At 46.7% G+C, this 21,755-nt stretch overlaps 1 protein-coding gene across 1 annotated transcript in view; it reads left to right on the forward strand.

Moving 5' to 3' along the window:
• DOCK11 (dedicator of cytokinesis 11) overlaps positions 1 to 21,755 on the forward strand; it is a gene marked incomplete at its 3' end in the record, with an annotated part of 89,436 nt that overhangs the window by 41,619 nt on the left and 26,062 nt on the right. The window contains exons 23-41 of the mRNA XM_082004097.1: positions 399 to 488; positions 1,954 to 2,072; positions 4,314 to 4,383; positions 4,461 to 4,586; positions 5,161 to 5,232; positions 5,619 to 5,765; positions 6,239 to 6,322; positions 6,676 to 6,787; positions 10,460 to 10,638; positions 12,956 to 13,072; positions 13,752 to 13,827; positions 14,136 to 14,239; positions 16,283 to 16,394; positions 16,521 to 16,587; positions 17,106 to 17,153; positions 17,355 to 17,432; positions 17,678 to 17,820; positions 18,478 to 18,593; positions 20,386 to 20,523. Of these exons, the coding sequence (XP_081860223.1) occupies positions 399 to 488; positions 1,954 to 2,072; positions 4,314 to 4,383; positions 4,461 to 4,586; positions 5,161 to 5,232; positions 5,619 to 5,765; positions 6,239 to 6,322; positions 6,676 to 6,787; positions 10,460 to 10,638; positions 12,956 to 13,072; positions 13,752 to 13,827; positions 14,136 to 14,239; positions 16,283 to 16,394; positions 16,521 to 16,587; positions 17,106 to 17,153; positions 17,355 to 17,432; positions 17,678 to 17,820; positions 18,478 to 18,593; positions 20,386 to 20,523 (1,998 nt within the window). The remainder of the gene's footprint in view (positions 1 to 398; positions 489 to 1,953; positions 2,073 to 4,313; positions 4,384 to 4,460; positions 4,587 to 5,160; positions 5,233 to 5,618; positions 5,766 to 6,238; positions 6,323 to 6,675; positions 6,788 to 10,459; positions 10,639 to 12,955; positions 13,073 to 13,751; positions 13,828 to 14,135; positions 14,240 to 16,282; positions 16,395 to 16,520; positions 16,588 to 17,105; positions 17,154 to 17,354; positions 17,433 to 17,677; positions 17,821 to 18,477; positions 18,594 to 20,385; positions 20,524 to 21,755) is intronic.

Consider the following 21,755-nt stretch of genomic DNA (forward strand, 5'->3'; position numbering starts at 1 on the left):
GGGTCTGCCTCCGATGGACTGTAGGAGGTTGGTGAGGCATATGGTGAGGCAGTCTCAGAGTTGCAGCTCGAAGAGGAGGTCTCGCGCTTCTCCAGGTTGCAGGGTAGTGCAACCACAGGAGTTTTTTAACACTGCTGTCAGTTTTGTGCTTAATCTCAAGATTAGTTGGGAGCCAGGGGATGGGCAGTGGCTAGGTACATCGGAAAAGGCAGGGAGCAGTATTGTAGTCCGGGGAGAGGGCAGCTGGGGCCAAGAGTGCCACTGGTAGTGACATGGGGCTTGCTTGGGACATGCCCTACTGCCGCAGGTATGTCAGCAGATTTTCAGCTGTACGCTGCAGAGTAGGGGTTGATGAATATTGAGGCTGCTGCTTTGAACTTGTTTTTCTTCTTTTCCAGGACATGCACTTGCACAAATTCTTCCAATACTGTCAGCTGGTTCAGGCGGGAGCTAAGGAAGTCCCAGGAGAGCTTGTTAAATACCTAAAGGTAACAGTGCCTGTCAGTGGGCTTCGTTTGTGTACAGACCCCTGCCCTGTAGGAACATGCACTGGCTGCAGCACTGGGACCAGTGCACTGTGCAATATCCTTCCCTTTGATTACTGGCACACCTGCCTGCTGTCTGTGTGCTGCTTCCCACTGCCTTTCACAGCAGATAAAGCAAGGAGTCAGCATCGATCTGCCATGCTCATGGCAAACCCTCCTCCTGGTGGGCTTGCATGCTTCTCCAAACCTTTAAACTGTAGCACAATTCCTGATTTTCAGGATTATCCATTCAAAACAAGAATTTTTTTCAGGCTGAAAAAAGATCTGTGAGATTATCTGTCAGTTAAATTTGACCACAGATGACCTGTGACCCTGACCCAGCTTTTTGGCAATCGCTGCAGCATGAGTAAGGGCCTTGGAGCAGGCCCAGCAAAGGCTTCTGCAGGGAATATATTTACTGGGCTGTTTACTGTCCTTGCTTCTTTCCACAACTGCCTGTTTTTGAGAGTGCTGCCGTAGCAACAGCTCCACTTCCAGTGGTGGGAATTTATCATCAAAAAGTTACTGCATGTGTTTCATATAATGTACAAATATTTTAAAAAAATAGAAATAATGGCAGATTTTGAAGTCAAGCACAAAAAGAACAGTTGCTTTGTTATAAGCATTTCATCAGGGGGCTGGGTAGGTCCCAGACCTGCCCAGCCTTGGCGACCTTGCTGCAGCCTGCAGACAGGGAGACATTTACATGCTAGCCACAAGTGAGGGCTTCTTACTACCAATACCTCAATAATCTCAGTAATTTAAATAACTAGATACAGATTTAAGAACCTTTCATTAGTTTTGCAGGTTTGAAAACTGAAAATGAAACACACTGTCTTTCCTAGACTCATATCGTGAGATTCAGGCAAAAGAGGTCTTTGAGATGGGTGGAGGGTGTATGCAACAGATGATCTTGACCTTCCCCAAGTCACTTAAATCCCATTTCTGATGGCAAACCATGGTCTTTGGAGAAAAGTCTCACTGCAAGTCATCGGGCATCAGGTTTCCATGCTCCAAAGGTGTTTGTGAAAAAGGGACTTAGTCGCTTCAAAAAACTGTCACAAGTGACAAGAGGAATCGGGAGCAAAACTTCAGCCTTAAATGGTGGGTTATTGGGGTCAAATCGTAGCATGTGACCTCTAATTAAGTAATAGCTGCCTGGGGGCACATCTGAGTGGAGGATTAATACCTGCCATGAGTGATTCATGTAGCTCCCTGAAGGCATGCAGCTGGGATCTGTCAGCTGGAAGGCAGGCAGTAAGTGCTGCTCTGGTTCCAGATTCCCCTGTCCTCTGGCAGGCTGAAGCCCACACCCTGAAGCATTTGCTAATGCCTGTCCTATTGCCACAGAGATGTCTGTGGACTATAAATATTTAACATCTGCAAAATGTTGAACTAAAAGTGTCTGTGTTTTGAACATTTGTTTTAGTGTTTGCACGCCATGGAGATCCAAGTAATGATTCAGTTTCTACCTGTAATTCTTATGCAACTATTTAGAGTCCTCACAAATGTGACCCAGGAAGATGAAGTAGCTGTCAACTGCACCATGTGAGTGTCTGGTAAACCATCCCGTTTTCTTCAGTTACAAACGCAAAGCCACACACTGAAGTGCAAAGCAGGGTGTGGTTTCCCAGTACAAGGTGCTAAGTGGCAGCATTGGCTGTCCACTGCTGCTCGCTCCCATGCTGTGAAATACCAGCCACTGTCTTCTCCGGGCATGTCGGGGTGGCATGAGGCAGCGTGGGGCCCTTGTCCTGGGACCTGCGTGGGGAAAAATGTGATATTTTAAGGACACTCCTGGTTTGGTTTTCAAAATAAAAAGGGTTTGCTGACAGGGGTGGCTCTGGGAGCCACGTTATTGGGGCGTCGAAAGGCTCCAGAGCGCCCGGGCACATCCCAGCTGCAGGCGGCAGATGTGGTTTCCCCGCGGGAGCGATGCCCCGCTCTCGTCCCTGCACACCAGTCCCCTGTGGGAAGTATTGCTAAACCCCACTGGTGCTGGCCGTGTCGTGCTGTAGAAGCAGCCGCCACCTCCGTGCTGGCTCCCAATGCACAGCCAGAAGCCGGCGGTGGTTCGTTTCGCGAACCCAAGAGGGCAGCACCGGCTAGGGCCTGGTCGCCGCAGAGGGTTTCTGCTGTCTGCAGGCTTGTGCAGGGCCCTAAGGGAGCAAAAGGTGCAAAAGAACCTTTGCTGCCTAGCTCTGGCCACGACACCCCTAAACTGATGGATGCATTAAAACATCCATCTTCCTCCCGGGATTCTTCCTCTGTGAAGTGCTGCAGTGCAGAGGGGGATGCTGGATGCCACTCCATGGAGATCTTCCTCTGCCTCTAGGAGGTACCATGCACCCGTGTACCAAAAGCATCTTGCTCCCATGAAACCGGAGGTCGGAGCCTGAGCCCTGGTCCCCCAGAGATGTGAGGCCTGAGCCCTGGTCCCCCAGGGATGTGGGGCCCATTGCAATCACAGTCCTGTGCCATGTGGTGCAGGTTTTGGGGACCTCTCCTGTGCGGAGCACTGTAATCCCACTCTGCTTGAACCAAGAGAGGACAAGAACAGGGGAACAAGTGACCCTGGCTACTTGCTGGGTGACCAGCTCCCACCTTCGCTTCCAGAGACTTTTTTTCCAAAGCTTGGCCTGATGCTTTCCAGTTTGTCAGTAGCCTTCTGTTTTCTCATCTAGACTTTAGAGTGGAATTTAAACCCCACTTTTTCTGATAAATGGCTTGTAAACTCCTCCCTGTGGTTTGGCCTGTGGAGTATGTGACAATGTGCAATAGTCTGTTGTTCCCTCTGACTGGGACTGGAATGTAAATTCCTGATGTTGGCTGGGGAAACCAGGCATTCGCTGCCTTCATCAGCCACCTGGAGCGCTTCCAGAGGGCTGGCGTGTTCTCCAGGGTCTGCCTGTCCCTGGTGAACTGCAAGGCAACAGCCTGAAAATAATCCAGTGCATGTAACAAGGAGCAAGGGAGGATACATATGATGTAAATTCAGTAAAAAAGAGCCTTCCAGAATTAATAAATTCAGGGGATGCAGGAAGGTATCAGTATAACAACCATGGCGAGTTTTTTTTCCCACTTCTCCGCAGAGATTCTGTGGGGGTTTTGTGTTCATTTTGCAGACTTGATGTAGTAGTATAGTTGTTAATTGTCACTTGTATTACAATTAGGAAAGGACTCCCAGTGAGGATAGACTCAGGACATGATAAGCTGTACAGTGTGGATGAATCTGTAGCGTGTGCAGGAGGGGCACATGGGCTTGCTCTCCGTACAGCAGGTCCGTAGATACAGCCAAAGAGAATGGGGTGCAGAGCAGATTGACTTAATGTTTTTGTTTTCAACTTATCTAACACCTGAGTTGGGTTGCCAAATGCTCACTGCGACATGAGTTTAAGTAGCTGCAGTCATTAATCTGGCATGCACAGAGGCTAAAGGATAGGATACGTACCCTGCAGAGAAATGCTCCACCTCAGCTCCTTGCACAGGGAACTTTGAGCGTTGAAGGCAGCTGGTCCGGGAGGCACCTGGTCCAGCACCAAATGGAGAAGAGGCTTTGGCCACGTCAGCTCTGAGGGCTGTTGAGGGGCTGTGCTGTGGCAAGGATGGTGCAGATACAGGAGATGTGAGGGCTGCTAGCCTGCAAGTACTCACTCTCTGCAAATCAGGCCATGCCAGCGATGAGGCTTTTGGGGTTGAGCAGGATAGGACACAGATGGGTGTGCTTTCATGATCTGGAGGAACTTGCCCTCTCATTGCGTGCTGAACAAAAACCACATTTCTCCTCAGGGTTCTTCTGCACATCGTGTCCAAGTGCCATGAAGAAGGTCTAGACCACTACTTGCGCTCCTTCATAAAGGTCAGTCATGGCACACCGCTCTGCAAAACTCCCTGCTGGGAGCAGGCACACTGCTGATACTGTTTCTCTTGCCTCAGTACGTCTTTCGAGCTGAGAAACCCAGTGTCACACAGGCGAAGATGACCCATGAAATCCTGGTCCTTTCCATGGCCACAATCTTGAAGCAGTCAGCGGATTTTCTAGCCATCAATAAGCTACTCAAGGTGAAGTATTGGCAGTACTTGGCTGCCAAGGGTGGAGGGGAGGAAAAGAGGGTCTGATATAAAACCCAAAACTTCCACCCATCCAAACCCACCACAGAAGCAAAGCTACCAGGGGAGATCCTCACACCCCTGTCCTTGAGGTTGTCCTCTTACAGCAGAGATGAATTCTTACAGGGAACCTGGCTGTGTTAGGGCTCCTGGCACGACACAGCAAAGGGCTTTTTATTTTGCCAGTTTTATCTATTTTCTTCGAGCCACACAGGAGGGGTGGCTCACGGGAGGCAGACTGAGTTTCTGCCTCTCTCGGCCTTTGCAGGGTATGTGCACCCCAAATTCTGCTGGCTCCTTGCAGGGTGCATTGGGGTGAAGAGGGGATAGAGCTATTCCCACCCCAAGACTGGCAGGACTCCTCCAGGTAGCAAAGGCACCCATGCCAAGCTAGCTGTGCAAGCACAGCCATGCTTACAAAATGCCTTTTGAATGTGAGCTCTCCCTCCCACACTGCTGTTTCCCCACAAAGTCAAACATGATCAGTCCTGCTGAGAAAAATAATAGTATTCTTTATTCATTCTAGTACTCGTGGTTTTTCTTTGAAGCACTGGCGAAGTCAATGGCAATGTACTTACTGGAAGAAAACAAAATCAAGGTAAAAATAAATTTGTTCAATGCTGCATTACAGAGCCACCACAAAGAAACTCTCCTCCAAAAGTTTTTCAGAAAAAATATGTGGCTATTTAAAAAAAACCCTGACAAGCTGAACAGCTAGCCAGATCTTTCCTTTTTTTCTACTTTAGTTTTTCCTTCTTCCCCTTTTCATTCTCAATTGTAATTTAAAAATTCCAGATCTCCTTAGGGCTCATGCAGCCTCCTTTAACTGTTACTAGCTACTGCAGTTTCAGCCAGTGCTTTCTTTATGCCAATTCTTTATTAGGAAACAACATAAACAAATGCTAAAGGGAACTTGTGCCTGTGCTCGGTTCTCCTGTGCTGCTGGCTTGCAGCACTGAGTGTAGAACGTGCCTTTGGTTTCAGCTGCCCAGAGGCCAGCGGTTCCCCGAGTCCTACCAGCACGCCCTGCATTCGTTGCTGCTCGCCATCATTCCTCATGTGACCATTCGCTATAACGAAATCCCTGAAGAGTCCAGGAATGTCAACTTTAGCTTGGCTAACTTCCTGAAGGTCAGCAGTTTCTTTCCTTCCCCCAGGCTTTTATCAGGAAAAAAAAAAAAAAAGCACAACAAGCAATTAGAAATAAGCAGCAAGCAAACAAATGTTTGTGTGCTTTATCATCTCTTTGGTTTCTTCGATGATGAAAACTCTGGAGGGGATTAGCTTTCCTAGGAAAGAAACGTTCTCTTTCCAAGAGATATGATACTCTATATGTTATCTAGGTCTTTCAGTCATGCCTAGCAACTGTTCAAAACCTGAGATGAAATATGTGTGCTCTCATTGTAAATATTTCTGTTGTCCACTGGAGACTTGAGTGAGGTCATCCAAATAATTTCAGAGAAATAGGATCAAGGACATTTTGGAAAGTCAGCAGCAGCCCAGAGGATCAAATCTGGCTGCTGGCAGAACGGTAGTACGGAGATGATTTAGGATGATTCTTTTATTTTTAATGATTGGTCACATGTTGCTGGGTTTTTTTCCAGCGTTGCTTGACCTTTATGGACCGAGGATTTGTTTTTAACTTGATAAACGATTACATTTCTGGATTCAGCCCAAAAGACCCTAAGGTAAGCCATATATTTCTTGAAAGGTGGTTTGCAGTTGTTTATATCTACATCAGTCAAAGCTCTGTAGTGACTATTTTATACCACTCTTGGAGGCCTTTTAGACACTTCCTGCAGAGTCTTCTGGAGGCAGAGACCTCTTTGTCTGGGCTGAGAGGTTGGTTAATAGTCTGGATGAAAACGGTAAAGAAGTCCCAAGTGACAGTTGCATGCAGTGACACTTAGGGGAAACGACACGAAAATTTGCCAATTGTTACTGAGTTTCACCAAATGCTATTTAGATTCCCCAATCCTTCAACTAGAAGCAAATGAGTCAAACTGTAACCACAGTTTGTGTTTGTTGTTTTTTTCCCCAGCTGCTGGTTGAATACAAGTTTGAATTTCTTCAAACTATTTGCAATCATGAGCACTACATTCCTTTGAACTTACCAATGACCTTTTCCAAACCCAAGCTGCAACGAGTTCAAGGTAGGTCCTTTCTCAAGAGACTGGCTCGAGAGCCATAATTTATTAGTCTTGATGGCTTCAGACCAGCTGGAATTTGGCTTGATGTCAAGGAAATTTATGTTCTGGTTAGCCTGATTTACATTAATCTCAGGAAAAGATGCTGTTCTGGCAGGTTTACATCATTTTGCTCTAGAATGGTATGCAATCAAGCCTGTCAGTATTTCCTATATTTAAGTTTGCAGGGATGAACAATATCTGAAAGATGCTGCCCCTATTTCAGTAAATGCACAAATTGTGCAAGTGTAATCCTTTGTTCCCACGACTGTCAGCATCCCCTGAGAACTAGAGTGTTTCATCGATCAGTGCTGTAGAGAGTGGAGGTACAAGAGAACAGATTGAATTCACTGCTCCACTGCCAGCTCTCTTGGTGGCCACAAGAAGGTAATCACCTTCTAGGCTACCTCCTGCTTTCATTTTGAACAGGAGCATAGTGGTGCACAGTGCATTGAAGCTTGTGCTCAAACCTGGGCTGAAGGCAGCCGGAGGCGAACTTGAGCCCGTGCCAATCCTTAGCATATACCAAGGGCATGCGTCCTGTGGCACTACCACCTATCTGTCACACCGTGTCCCCTTTGGTCCTGATGCTGCTCACCACAGGGCAGATGGGCTTTGCAAGGGGCTTTGCAAGAGGCTGAGCTGAGGCACTGTTTCAGTGTGGATGGCTGCAGCTGTGCTACCGATGGCAGTGCGGACACACAGCGCTGAGCCCAGCAGCGTGCCTCGCCAGCCTCCTAAGATTGCTATAGACATAGCCTCATTCTCTCTGGGTCCTGCTTTCTCATCGCTGCTAGATAAATACAGAAAAGATTGCCAGGTTTGGGTGCTAATAGCCTGGCAAGATAAGTACCAGAGAGGAGAGTGAGGTTTGGGTTTCCCCCATGTGAAAGCCCGGTGGATTTATTCTGGTGCAGGCAAGGGGATCTTTAGTTGTGCCTCAGGGTGCAGCCATACAAATCCCAAAATGATTCCCTTTACATCCAGGTGGCCGAAGCAGCAGAAAGCGTCAGGTTTCCCGTATTTTGTTATGTTTCTGACCACTCGGAGCTTTCTGGACCAGCCGCTAATCTTACACTTACATTAGTCTGGCTACTTGCCTGGCATAGTTTAACAAAGTGCACTGCTAGAAATGGCTGAGAAAGGGAAAAACACACAAGCAGAGTGCCTTCCCATTGCTTATTAGTGGCATGATAACATAAGGATGCTTTTCTTGGGTAACATTCACCTTTGCATTTGCCATGGTTAAAGTGAAAAGCTGTAAGAGCAGCTCCTCTGTTTTATCGTGACTAGGACCTACTAGCTGAGGTTTTATGTTTAAGATATGTATTTTAAAATAGTGGTAGCAACTGTGATTCAAACACAGCTCTTGTCAGTAGAGCAGCTTATCCTCAGGGTTGCAGAACTGCCTTTGCAGTGGTGCCTCTCCTCTGCCTGCCATGGTAGAGGTATGTAGAGATGCATCTCCATTGCAAACTTGTCTGTTTTTATGGGTAGACCCATGATTACAGGGGACAGCAGGCTCAGAGGTGGGGAGGTATGATGTGCACATCACCAAGGAGATACCCGGCTGGCATGCCTCACCTCTTTATCGGTTTATTTGAATGAAGAGAGGGGATGTGCCCGGCCCCCTACTCTGTTTCTGGGAGAAGGAATAGCCCCGGGTCGGGGGGTAAAGAGGGCCTCTGCGGCAGAAGCTGGTGCAGAGCACATCCCTGTGACCACATCCTGTTGAATTGGAGCGTTGCATCTTGGAGCAGTTTCTCTGCAACGTCTGAACTAATATGGCTGGTTGCTGCTCTGCGTCCCTGCTGCCTCGCCTGGGGGCCATGTGTGTTTCATCAGCCAGAGCAAACCCCTGGGCCTGTCCTCACGACCAGCACCACAGAATCGCTTTTGCAATCTTGTCATAGCAAAGAACCCAAGAGACTGACAGAAGCTGGGAGTTAAGCAATAGCCTTAAAAATAATATTAAAACATGACGTACTGTCCTGTTCCTCCAAGATTTAGAGCGTTACTTATTCCTGTTTATTTTTGCTGTCTTTTTATTTGTCCCTTTTCTTTTTACACATGAATTAGATTTTTTTTCATTTGCTGTGGAACGGTTCACTTCAGTAGGTAGGTCCAACTGGGATCACTGAATCTTCTAATGTCAAATTAAACACGCAGCTTCCAATCAATTAGCTTGCATCCAACTAATGAAATAACCATGATGTGTGACACTTAGGCATTTGCTAACATGACTAACAATGAAAGCTAGATAACGCTCCAGGTTGCTTTCTCTTTCCTCTGAATCAGACTTTCACAAACCAGTAAATGCTACTTATGAATCAACGAACTTAAAAATATCTTTTGCAGCCACGAAGCTGTTGGAACCCTTTGGCTGGGATTTTCAAAGCTGTGTGTATGCACCCTGCCTTACCACAGAAAAACTTTCATAGCTGTGGGGTTTTTAAAAAAAAAAAGTCTGAGCTGAGCAGAAAACATTTGTACCCTTTGGGGGAAGAACACACAGCTTTGGGGTTATCCCTCCAGGAGGCTTAGTGCCAAAATGCAACAGTCAAACGGTGCCTGTTGCGGCTCTGATTAGGCGTATGGGTTGCCTGACAGAGATAACAGTGTCAGGGCAAGGTCATTTGGAGCAGCCCGAGTGCACATGCACCCTGCACTGAAATCTGCGTCTCTGACGCTTCTCCGCTGCGTTATCCAGACACGTCAATGGAAATGATGCCTTACCCTTGTAGCAGCTGCTGCTTTGATCACACTATATAGCCCAAATCTGTGTGAGGTGCAGTGTACAAGTTGAGTTAACCAAGGTGATTAGGTACGGAGCTGCTTTTCTCCTGGCAGTCAGTGCAGCTTTGAAGGAGCTGTGTTCAATATCTGCCAGTAGGAAGCTAAGGGAGTCTCACAGTTTCTGACAAGCAGCTGCCAGGAACCCTGTTCTGGCTCACCGGTCCTTGCAGCAGGGCTGGAAAGCCCAGCTGTGTAAACTGCTGGAGGATGCAGTAGCAGTCACTTGGCACCATGTCCTTGTTTGCATCCCTCATTCCAGCAGGAGTATTGGCCTTTGCTCTCTGGCCTGGGGAGAAGGAAGGCGGATTTCACAGAGGACGTGGAACAAGCTGCAGAGCCGGCACTGCTAGGCTTGGGCGACCGTGATAAACACACCACCTCCACTGCCCATTACCACCCTCACAGCTGCTTGGTGGAGGTTGGCACCTCCGCTGCCTGGGTAGTTTACAGGGTAACCCCCAGTCAGGAGCAAAGCAGCCCCAGTCAGTAAGTCATGCAGTCTTTCCCCATTTCATCCATCGCTGACTTTACAAATTACTCTTCGGAGCGCTAAGCTTTGCAAAGCATCACACTGCAGAAATCCTTCGTTTTGCTGCTGCTGAAATGGTGAGGGCTAAAATTAGTGATTAGCTTGAACTGGAAGATGCCAATTTCTTTGATATGACTTAACTCAGTGGTGGAGAAAGCTGTAGTCAGTTCAGGCTTTATTAAAAGATCAGTGCAGTGTAGGAGAGAGTGATGAACTGTACGCGCAGACTGTTTTGGTTTACATGATTCTTACATCTTTCTCTGAACAGATCCTCAGAACAGTTCCCTTAACCATTGCCTTGCTCTTTCTTTCAGACGTAAATCTTGAATACAGTTTAACTGATGAATATTGCAGGCATCATTTCCTGGTGGGGATGCTTCTCAGAGAAGCCTCTGTTGCCTTGCAGGACAACTACGATATCAGATATACAGCCATCTCAGTCTTAAAAAATCTCTTGATAAAGCATGCCTTCGACAACAGATATCAGCACAAGGTCAGGCATATTTTGTTGGCTTTTAAATGTAATGCTCTTGAATTTTATGAAAAAACACATGTCAGAGTCTTAGATCTTGCATGGTGCACCAAGGGTATTCTCTTTACTTTTTAGGGAACTGCTGTAAGTAACTGATAGTTACAGCATTACAGTAATAGCTCTGAGAAATGATCTAGGAACACAAACAAGGCAGTCAGATAACTGCAGCACTCTTATTCATGCTGAGTATTTAGATAATAAAGCCCTGAGCCATTAAGGAACTTGAGAGTGTCGTTAGCCAAGAGGCTGTTCAACAAAATTAAGCAACATCAATGTTCTTCTGGTCTTGGGCTTAAGTTAATATCCTGCATTAATATACTATAATTAGGAAATAGGACTGATCCCTGTTACAAGTCAGCTGCATGTTTCACTAATTAGTGAATCAGAAGAGAGGATCTGTGGATTCTCATGAGAAGCTGGATTTCCGCTGGGTAGCTTTCTGCTTTCTTCAGTCAGAGGCTCAGCGTGTGGTATTGCCGAAAGAGCCTGGAGATGGGCTTGTTTTCTTTCCTGATGCTGCTCCCTGCTGACCCATATATCCTTGAAAGTGCCAAGCTACCTGAGCAGACACTACCTGTCTTTGCTCTAGGCTGAAAACATTCCTCTCTTTAGAGTTTAGCTCTTCAAATTGCTCCTAGTGTGCTGCGTTCTTGGGTTTTATCTGAGAATGTGGATAGCCTCCTGGGCACAAAGGGTGGGAGAAGTCCAGGGCTCCCGCCTTCTGCATGGACCCAGAGCCAGCTCCTCTCCTCTCCCTTCTTTGCCCCTTTGGAAGGGCTGAACAGGAGGTGGGCTTGCTTTTCTCCACAGCGAGAATCACTGGTGACTGGCACAGCCTGGAAACAAAACTACAGCCCATGATAGTTGGCAAGACTTAATATTTCAGGAGACATTTGCCAACTCTCTTGACTGGGAAGACTGGGTCAGAGGCAGCCTGTTTCTGCTCTTCTGGGTGCCTGAAAACCCTCATACTAATTCAGGAACTCTTTGCCCCCTTGGCATGCAACACTCTCCCTGCTCTCAAAAACACCACCTGTCTTAAAATTGTCCCGCTGGATTTTTGTAGGTGTTGTGCTTGGGACTGCATGACCAGGAAAGTGCCTGGAGCCAAGGCAGGATGCTCAGCTGGTGTCCCGAGACCGGAGCAAAAAAATCATATCACAGGCAGGACAGGCTGAGCTGGCAGGGTCTGTTACTGCGGTCTCACTCCGTCCAGGAAACCCTGGCTCCATCAATGGCTGAGAGAGGGTTTTCTCAGCCTATGGCCATTTTCAAAATTTCTTTTATCTTTTGTCATACTGAATCAGACGAAAAAGTTTGATCCTTGTGTCAGTCAAAATGTGCCATTCAATTTGCAAGCCTTAAATTTTTTTTTTAACCTTTCTGTCAAGTCCATAATAATAAATTTTTAACAAAAAAGAATTGGATATAAGAGAGGCCTGCATTTAGAAAGCATCAACCATCTGTATCAGTTAATGCAAATTAATCTGTTCCTACAAACTGTTTTAGTTAGAGCATTTCGCTCTCTACAACTACCTGAAAGGGGGTTGTGGTGAGGTGGGTGTTGGTCTCTTCTGCCAAGTAACTAGTGATAGAATGAGAGGAAATGGCCTCAAGTTGCACCAGGGGAGGTTTAGACTGGATATCAGTAAAAATTTCTTTCCTGAGAGAGTGGCAAAACATTGGAACAGGCTGCCCAGGGAGGTGGTGGAGTCACCATCACTGGAAGTGTTCAAAAAACGTGTGGATGTGGCACTTCAGGACATGGTTTAGTGGACTTGGTGGTGTTGGGTTGATGGTTGGACTTGATGATCTTAAAGGTCTTTTCCAACCTTAACAATTCTGTGATTTGCTGTGGAGAATTCCTGACTGGAAGCAATAGCCAGCACCAGGTGAGTAGCAAATATTTTTGTTTCATTACTCCTGGGTGTTGCACTTGAAAAGCAAGCCCCATGAGTGGAGTGCCAGTTAAGAGTTAGGAAATCCGGGATTTAGTTTGTCACACATCCTGTGTGACTGAAAATGTTATTCCACCCCCAAAATCCCTGAGTGCCCCAAGCTCACTGCTGGAAGGATAATACCTACCTGGCAGCTCTGGAAGTGGACATAAGAAGCCAAACCAACCCATGTTCTCAGACACCATATATAGTGTGTAAAAAAAAAAAATATCTATATATATGTGTGTGTGTGTGTATGTGTTTTGGCTCAAGAGTTTCCCTTTTTCACTCTGTTGAAAGCCTGGGCTCTTACCTACATTTTTCTCCCTGTCTTTTTTCAGAACCAGCAGGCAAAAATAGCCCAGCTCTACCTGCCGCTGTTCGGGCTGCTCCTGGAGAACCTCCAGCGAGTGGCCAGCCGTGAGGCTCTCTACTCCTGCGCGGCCGCCTCCAGCCCTGTGAGTAAAGCCCAGCGATGCCTCTTTGCCCCCCTCCTTGGTCCTCCTCTCCCTGCACACCCCCTGCGCAACTTCCACTGCCTGCAGAAATAAGTCTGTTTTTCTTCTCCCTGCAGCCCCGTAATGTGCTTGTTTCTTTTAATTTGGCTTTTCCTGTGACTTTGTCTGCAGCGCTGGGTACAAAGTCTCTACTCTTCTCCTTGCTATCATTTAATGTGCTTCTTTACGGTATGCGTAGTGCTGTGAGGTGAGGTAAGTCCCTCCGAGTGCAATGAGTTGCAACAGGACTCAGCCTTGGACTCCAGCAGCTGTTCTGGGGAGTTGCCCATCTGCCTGAGGGTTGTGTGTGGTTCCCAGACTAGACCTTCCTCTTTGTTCAGGTCAAAACAACAACAACAACAAAAAAGACATTTGAAAAAAACAATTCAAAATTTCAACTCAGGTGATGAAAAACAAAAAGGAAAAAACTGCTATGACTTACTTTAATATCTTCTGCTATTCTTTGTCCTCCTACCCAAGTCATTTGTCTCCTTGTTAAGGAAGTAAGGAAAGAATAGATTTTTTTCATCTGTGTTTTAAAAGCTGCTCTACTTTGCTTTTTTTTAATTTCATTATTCTCTTCTATAAGAGAATAGGGGTTGTCTTCCATTGGTCACAAAAACCTCATATTGCTTTACAGGCATCCAGGGATGAATTCATGTGCAGTTTCACATCCCCCTCAAATAGATCCAGCCTGATTGCAGACAAAGATCCAGGTAAATTAATTTTTCTAAGCTTTAACTTTCCCACTTATTTTGAATGTAACTATTACCAGGCCCAAAAACCCAAAACCCGTTACCCAAAACCTGAAACAGCCGTCTGCCAAACAGCCTCTCAGAGTTTGCATGCTTTTCCCTGGACGTGGTATCAACCCAACTGTCCTTTCCAGATTAATCACCTTTCGACATGGGTCTTTGCAAGCCCTGTCTGCGCTGTCCGATTCACATCCGCCGCTCACTGTCCGTGATGCGCTGACAAGTGCCAGTGGGAAGGGGTTAATTATGGGATTTGGGGTTTTTTTCAGCCTGCGGAGCAGCACTTCCCAATGGCCATGCAATAAAGCGAGAGGACTCGAAAGGATCCCTGAACTCAGAGGGGGCAACCGGTTCCCCGGATCAGAGTGAAAATGTAATGTATCTGGGCTTAGAAAGGACCATGCTTACTGCACCGGCCTGTGGGCTCTGTTAAATAAAGGGGAAGGAAAAGGAGTTCCCCGTGGTAACGCTCTCAAAAGCCAGCTTATAAATATCTCTGTCTGGAAACAGAGTCATGTTTAACAGAGGAGGTCAGCCTTGTGGGTCTGGTATGCTTTCCCTTTCCAAACATCTCTGAGCCAAAAGTATAACTGTTGACTTATCAAAGATGAAAGACAAAATTCGTGGGGAAAATCTCTGCTCCCATGGTGCATTTATCCATACGCAGGCGTGCTCCCTGTGCGTGGATGGGGCTGAGCCTGGCCAGTGCCCAGTGCGTGGTGCTGGGAACTGGTTTCCGCACATGGCTGGGAGGCAAAGCACTGTGCTGTCAGATTGGCAGAGAGCGCTGACTTAAGAGGACATGAGGTATTTGTAGGAAAATCAGCACAGGCTAATAACCACAGCCCCACACTTGCAGAAGGTGACCATGGTCACACCACAGAGAGCTCTGACCCCAGATTTCAGGCAGGGTGTACTCTCCTCTTTGGCAGACTGCATGCATGGAAATCAGGTATTTGTGCAAACCAGCCCCTGGTTTTCCTCAAGGCACTTTCCAGATGTCTTTGTCTGACGTGAATCATTAATGCATCTTTGAAAACTTTGGCCCTTACAAGAAGGAAGGCAAAGATTATCTGGGCTCCTGCTGGCTGTGTCCTGACATGCTTAGGAGAGGTGGGGCCTTTCAAGCTCTCCCACATGAATCACGAAGCTACAAGACCAAGTATAGCCAAACACTTGACTATCAAACTGTTCATATTCAGTAAAGCTCTGAGCATATGCTTCAGCCCTGCTGGCAGCAACAGGGGTTTGCAGAAAGGGGTTTGCAGAAAGCGTTATTGCTTGCAGCTCAGCTCTTCCCCACAGCTAGGCAGCCTCTTCTGTGTCCTTGAAGGTATGTTTTTCAGAGTAGTTGAAAACAGCTTTTCTGTTAGGGAATGAATATCCACAAAACCATTTAAAAGCAATGCCACATGGCGCAGCACAGCTTTAACGCTGCTTTACAGAGGTAGACATGTTGGTTATTGCCTGTTCCCCTGGAGTGAGTTGTGTGCTGACTTGATAACTCACCGTGGTCAACAGCAAAGTTCTGGCTATAGCACTGAATCTCCAACTCTAAACTGAATGTTTAATTCTGTTTTATTATGACTCATATCCACAGCCTGTCCCAGAATAAACACCAAATAAGATCTGCGGATCGCTCTCCAAACATGTGAGGCACAGCTTTAAGAGAAGCGTCCTGCTTAGAGCTTAATCGTAATCATTTGCCAGAGGATACGGTTAGGGTGAGCAGAGAGAATGCAAAAAAAATTCGTAAAGCTCTAGGAGTCCACTGTTTCTCAACACACAATGCCCAAGCCTTTCCCACACAGATTGACTCACCAGCAGGATTTCACTTACCTTTGCCTAAGTCACTAAGTAGGAGGAAAAACAAAGAGACACTTCCAAAAATTAGGGGAAAAAAAAGGTCTTTTCTTAAGCTGCAATTTCCTGGTTTTTTAATAACTGACATTTTGTCTTGAAGTGTATGTCTTTAACAGTTAGAGTCTTGCTTTAAACTGTGACAGGTAATGAACTATTTTGTTTGACAAGAACTAACTTCAAAAACGTCTATCAGGGAGCTTAGACACTGCAGAGAGCTGGGGAAGTAAAAGCAGGGCTGCTGTGCATTTTGCTGGATGCTAACCCATCGCTCTATGTCCAGACTTTTTTTTCTGGGCAGAGAAGCGTTCGGCTATGCGTGCAGTTTTTCCAAGGTGCCCGTGACTGGATGGGCAGCAACCCCAAAGGATAAGATGTCTCCAAAGCATGGTGCTGTGGGGGTGCACATGCAAGGGGACAGGAGGAATGCCAGCACATCTGGTATGTGCTGGATTTGCTGTGCCCACGCTGCACGGTGTCTGGCCCTGCGCTCCACTCGGGCACAGCCCAGGCACTCGGGGCCACTGGCCTCCGCGTCATGTCCGTGTCCCGTTAGATCCGCAGAAGCTCCACGAGGAGCAGCGTGTCACACTGCAGCCGCCTGGACCAGTTTGAGATCCGGACGCTCCTGATGTGCTACCTCTACATCGTGAAGATGATTTCTGAAGGTTGGTGGCTCTTGCTCACTGTGGGGCAGCCAGAAAGACAAGAGACCATCACTGACAGTTTTGGTCTGTAAGGTTCCCCTTTGATTTTTTTTAAATCTCTGTGGACTGTTTTTTTCTTTCTTTCAGACACTCTTTTAGCTTACTGGAACAAATTCTCCCCCCAAGAGCTGATCAATGTCCTTGTGCTTCTGGAGTGAGTATCACGAGGCTGCAATTCAAACACTGCACCTTTGTGCAGCAGCACTGGCCAAGAAGAAGACATGAATGCGGTGTGCCTCGCAGGGTGCACGCAGTCCTGTGCGGCACTAGATGTGTCTGGCCAGGGTGTAATGAAATGCTCTTCCTCCCTCTGAGGAGAAACCGGTGTGTATCGAGGGAGCACGGTGAAGCGGCGGTGCCCTGTGCTCGGTCCCGGCTGTGCGGAGGGGTCCCCCACCCACGTGCGCGCAGGGCTCATGGCACAGCCTCCCGCCGACACCGCACAACCTCCTCTTTGCAGTGGGTTTGGTGGAACAGATGAGTGAGGAGGCAGGGATGTGCCATAGGGCTTGGAAACTGAGGGTATGAGGTCAAGTGACTTTTAAATACAGACCCCAACCCTCATGCATAGAGGAGCATGTCTGCAGGCAAGGATGGGGTAGATTTTAAATGTTCTGGATTGTTCCTGATCTGCAGGATCTGTAACAGATACATATTTTATTTTCTTTCTAGGGTGTGTTTATTTCACTTCAGATATGTGGGGAAGAGAAATATTGCCAGGTACTGTATTCTTCTGTCTGGGGCTGGGGTGGGGGGCCGTCACCATGCTCCCTGCCACAGCTGAGGCAGGAAGGGAGCATGCACACCCACGCCGGGCAAACTCGAGCAGGCAGGAAGCCTGCAGGGCCGGGACTCTGCTCAGCACCATGCCACAAGCAGAGTCCCCTCATCTTAGCACCCTGCCCCTTCCCTCCCCTCCAGTTCCTGCACGAGATCCCCAGGCCCAGGCGCTCCTGGCTGCCCGCGCAGGTTGGCCGTGTCCCCCGCAGTCGGCTGCAGGTGAGACACGAGTCATGGCTGCACCGCTGCTCCCTGAGCAGCAGCACTGCTGTTTCATCAGCTCTAGAACCATATGGCACAGGCGAGACCAGGGTAGCCTGGTCAGTCGCGCTGGGATTGTCTGGGATAAACCAGACTAGTGTGTTGGAGGGAGGCCAGGTTTCCATGCTGGTGCCTCACGTAATCCTGTAGTGGTGTGGCCGCTGCTGCTCGTCCAAACCCGCACTCTTCGCTTTCCCTCGCAGGGTGCATGACACCTGGTTATCCAAGCACACGGGAGCCGATAGGAAATCCCAGACGATGCCAGCGCTCCGCAGCAGAGCTGGGGGGATGCAGGTGCGGCTTCAGCATCTGGGCAGCTTGGAGACCTCCTTCACGCTCAACCACAGTAAGTACAGCAGAGCGAGATGGGACCGTGAAGGATTGGCCTGTTGAAAACTGCATGTAGCCATTTTCCACTTGTTGCTTCAAGGTATTCAAACTGTGCAGAATTGCAGTGGTCACTGCTTCTCCCTGCAACATTCCTAGGTTGGTGGGGGTGACATTTAAACCAGTCCCTTAAAAATCACCCCTGGGACTTGGGACTTGTGTGGCTTTTCCTCTCACCTGTCTTGACTCAGCTCTTTGGCTGAGTGCGTGCGCAGGCGATGCCTTGGTTTGGGTAGCGAGCAGGGCAGGCAGGAGACAGGCCCTGCACAGAGCCCTGGGCCAAGCTCTGCTCTAAGCCTCTCCATGTGGGCGAGTTTCACCCCGTTGAAGTGCCTTGCCGTTTCCCCTCTGCAGATACAGCTTGGACACCTTGTTCTCTGTCTGGCTTTAAAAACAGTGAGATTAAGGGGAAATACTGACATTGGTTTTCTTGGTTGACATTAGGCTGAGACAACTTCTCTGAATGGAGCTGTAAAATTCAGGATCTTGCTATTCTTACCTCATCTCCCAAACCCAGTGAAGTGTAAGGGGAGAACCTTATCTGTATCAGCATTGAGATCTTGTGGGAGCTAGAGTGTTGAACACTGTTTCCTCCTGATTTGCTTTCTGTCCGCAGATGCAGGCACCTCAGAAGCAGATATTGTGCACCAGGCATTACTGGAAGGCAATATTGCCACCGAAGTGTGCCTGACAGTCCTGGACACCATCTCTTTTTTCACTCAGAGTTTCAAGGTCAGCATTGAAATTAAAAGTATTATAGAAAAGTGTGCTGCAGTCCTATATGCGTGTTGATTTTCCTGATCCATTCTCCTAGAGTGGCAGATTACCAAAGGCTTTATGAAAGGAAATCATTTGCAGCTTGTTTATTTTCCAAAATAAAAAACCCATTTTCACAGGGTCTCAGAGTAATTATGTACTTATGCAATCTTGCAATTTCTTCAAAGCTGCAAGACCAGAGAAAATTACGTGGATGTTATATCATGAGCGTAGGCATTACAAAAATAGCATAAGAGGAAATGTACATCATATAGAAAAGAGAGACTAGAGAAAAGGGAAATGAAGGTTTAGCATTCTTAGAACAGTAACTGTTTTCTACCATAAGTTGCCTAGAAGCGAGGCCCAGATTTCTTTGAATCACCGTATATGAACGTCTCTGGGGCTGAGGCATTCCAGCTGTGGTTGCCAGTTCAGATAGGACCAGTACCACTGGTAGAAGTCTTGTCCTCCATATAGTGATTCACACTCCCGGCAGTCATTGCCATCTACAAGAATCAAAGCCTCTGTGGTGAAGTGAACCCCAGGCTGCCAGCAAAATATTGAAATACTGTTCCAGAAAAGCTCTTCCTCGAAGTGTGGTTCATGGAATCCTGCTCATAGCAATGTGTCTTGCATAATGTCACAAAACCAACTCCAGATTTCAGAGTAAGCGCAGTGAAGACTTCCTTTTTAGATAGATTGAATAAAATGAAGAGAAAGGTAATAGTATCCTCTGCTTCTGTTACAGAGCAAAAAAGCCATTCTGGTGCATATGTTAAATTACTCCTTAAAAGTTTGGCAACAGCAGAAGTATTTAGATGCAAGAGTTAAAACTTGCTTGACTTTCTCAGTTGCCTCCTTTTGCATATGGCTGAACCACCAAAACAATGTGATTTTCAAACCACAGGATAGACTGGATTCCCTTCCGCTTTAATGGACTTCTGCTTTGCTTTTATGGTCATATGGTGCTACCGCACACAAGTGTGCTCTATACTGCAGTAAAAGTGCTGATGCTGTTCTTACTGCCGGAGTAAATGAGTTCAGTCAAAAGTACGGATCCTGCTTCAAGATGTCTATAGGATGTCAAAAGATAAATCTGAGCCAGCCCAAGGATTGCTTGGACTGGCAATGAGATAGGGACTATTGATCTCCTATCGATATGGGGCATCCGCATCCTTGCTGGGTGGCCACGATGTGCCAGGCTTCCTGCGCTGCAGCTGCAAGGATGACAGCAGGCACAGGCAAGATAATTCTGACACCAGACTGTATTAATCCTCTCCAAGTAATTCCATTTTACTGTATCTCCAGAAGGTGCAGACTGTCAGGACTTTGCAGGAGACAAGGGAAGTGTCCAGTGATACTTTTTTTTTTTTCTTCTCTCTCTCTCTTTTGGGCTGCAAATAAAACACTTGTTGAGATAAATAAAAAGAAATGGAAAAAAATAGTGTTATAGTTATGTTGTTAACAGCCTGTTTTATTTAAAATAACTCTAGGCAACCAGTGAAAGTTGTACAGATTGTTGAGTTAGGTTTTGGAATTAGTGATGCAAAAGTGATAAAATATTTTTGGTTTACTCTCTGCTATAAAAATAGCCTCCAACCAACCAGTGTAAGTTCGTACTGGTTGTCACATTTATTGGTTATATTTTTACTGAAAGCTCCCTATTTTGGCTTATGGGTTGATGTGGTTGATTATGCAACATTATCTCTGTCATTTCCAGCTTCAGGCACAACATTTCTGCAAAATAAATTCTCTTATTGCTTTCCAGACCCAGCTTTTAAGCAACGATGGCCACAATCCACTCATGAAGAAGGTTTTTGATATACATCTGGCTTTTCTCAAAAATGGGCAGTCAGAAGCAGCTCTTAAGCATGTGTTTGCCTCTCTGAGAGCTTTCATTAGCAAGGTATGTAATACATGACTCCAAAGGTGCAGGAGAATTTATATAAGTATGACAGAAGAGACCAGTATACTTAAACTGCTGTTAAACTGACATTTTGTGCTGTTTACAGATGTGTTTTAGAAAACAACTTCTTTGATGATTTAAAAAACACCCCAGGTTAAGTTATCTGTTTCAACAATTATTTATTATTTGTTGAACATCAGGAGACAAAAGGAGAAATTGCAAGGAACTCCCTCACTTGCCTTGGTCACAAAACTGCTGTTAAAGATTAGTATCTGTCCAGCCAAAAGCTGGTGCTTCTTGAATCTTTGCCCCAAACTGTCAATACTGTTGACAACACTATTGCTTGAATAACACTTGTACCGACAAGCTGCTCCTCTCCCACTGTGTTTGAAAGAGGGTAGTACCTTCTGAACCTCTTTCTACGCTTTTCTGCACCCGGGTGAGCGGCGAGGCTGTTTAATCCCTGGAGTTCAAGCAGCATCAAAGCCTCAGCTAACCACAAAAGAGCAGTGACTGATGCTATTGCTGACATTTTCCTTCACGCTTGTCAAAACCTGCCGCTTCTCATAAGTACATTTTCAAGACCAGATGTGCATGCAAACTCCATTCCTTCCAAGCTGCATGGTTATCACAAATTCAAAATGAATTAAAAACTCTCAAATCACTTGAATGCAACACTTCATTAATGAGGTAAATCCATGTGGCATGAGATTGCAGCCAGACAAAGTACAGCATGTGAATGATGTGCAGCAAAGTGTTACTTCCAAAGGAGGTCTTGCACTAGTCGCTGAGCAAAGTTAAAGAAGGAGTTTTTGCTAAACTGTTTTTCAAAGGTGGAAAAAGTCTGTGCTATGTACAATTTACTATAACCCCACAGCAAAGCTAAGAGCTAGTATGACTATGTCTAGGGCTGAATTTTGGGTTGTCCTAAGCAAACACATGAGAAGCAGAAAATGCAGAAGTCTTGCTAGCTACCTGTCTGGTTCCAGACAGCGTTGTCTCCTAAGAGATGTTTTTCCATGGAGCTTCTTAAAGCCTGCTAGATTTGCAACGGGCAGTGGCAGGAATCACTCAGTTTTTCTACAGGGTCCAATACATGTTTACTGCTCCACCTTTCTTTTGAGTTTTCTGCTTGCCTGTGATCTGCTTAGCCTTGAGATCCATCCTGCTGCAGATCTGCACACATCCCACGCAGACACAGTCTCTCTGCACGTCTCGTGTCGAAAGTTTGT

Source organism: Phaethon aethereus (genome assembly GCF_964289735.1).
Source record: "Phaethon aethereus genome assembly, chromosome: 10".
Lineage (NCBI taxonomy): Eukaryota > Metazoa > Chordata > Aves > Phaethontiformes > Phaethontidae > Phaethon > Phaethon aethereus.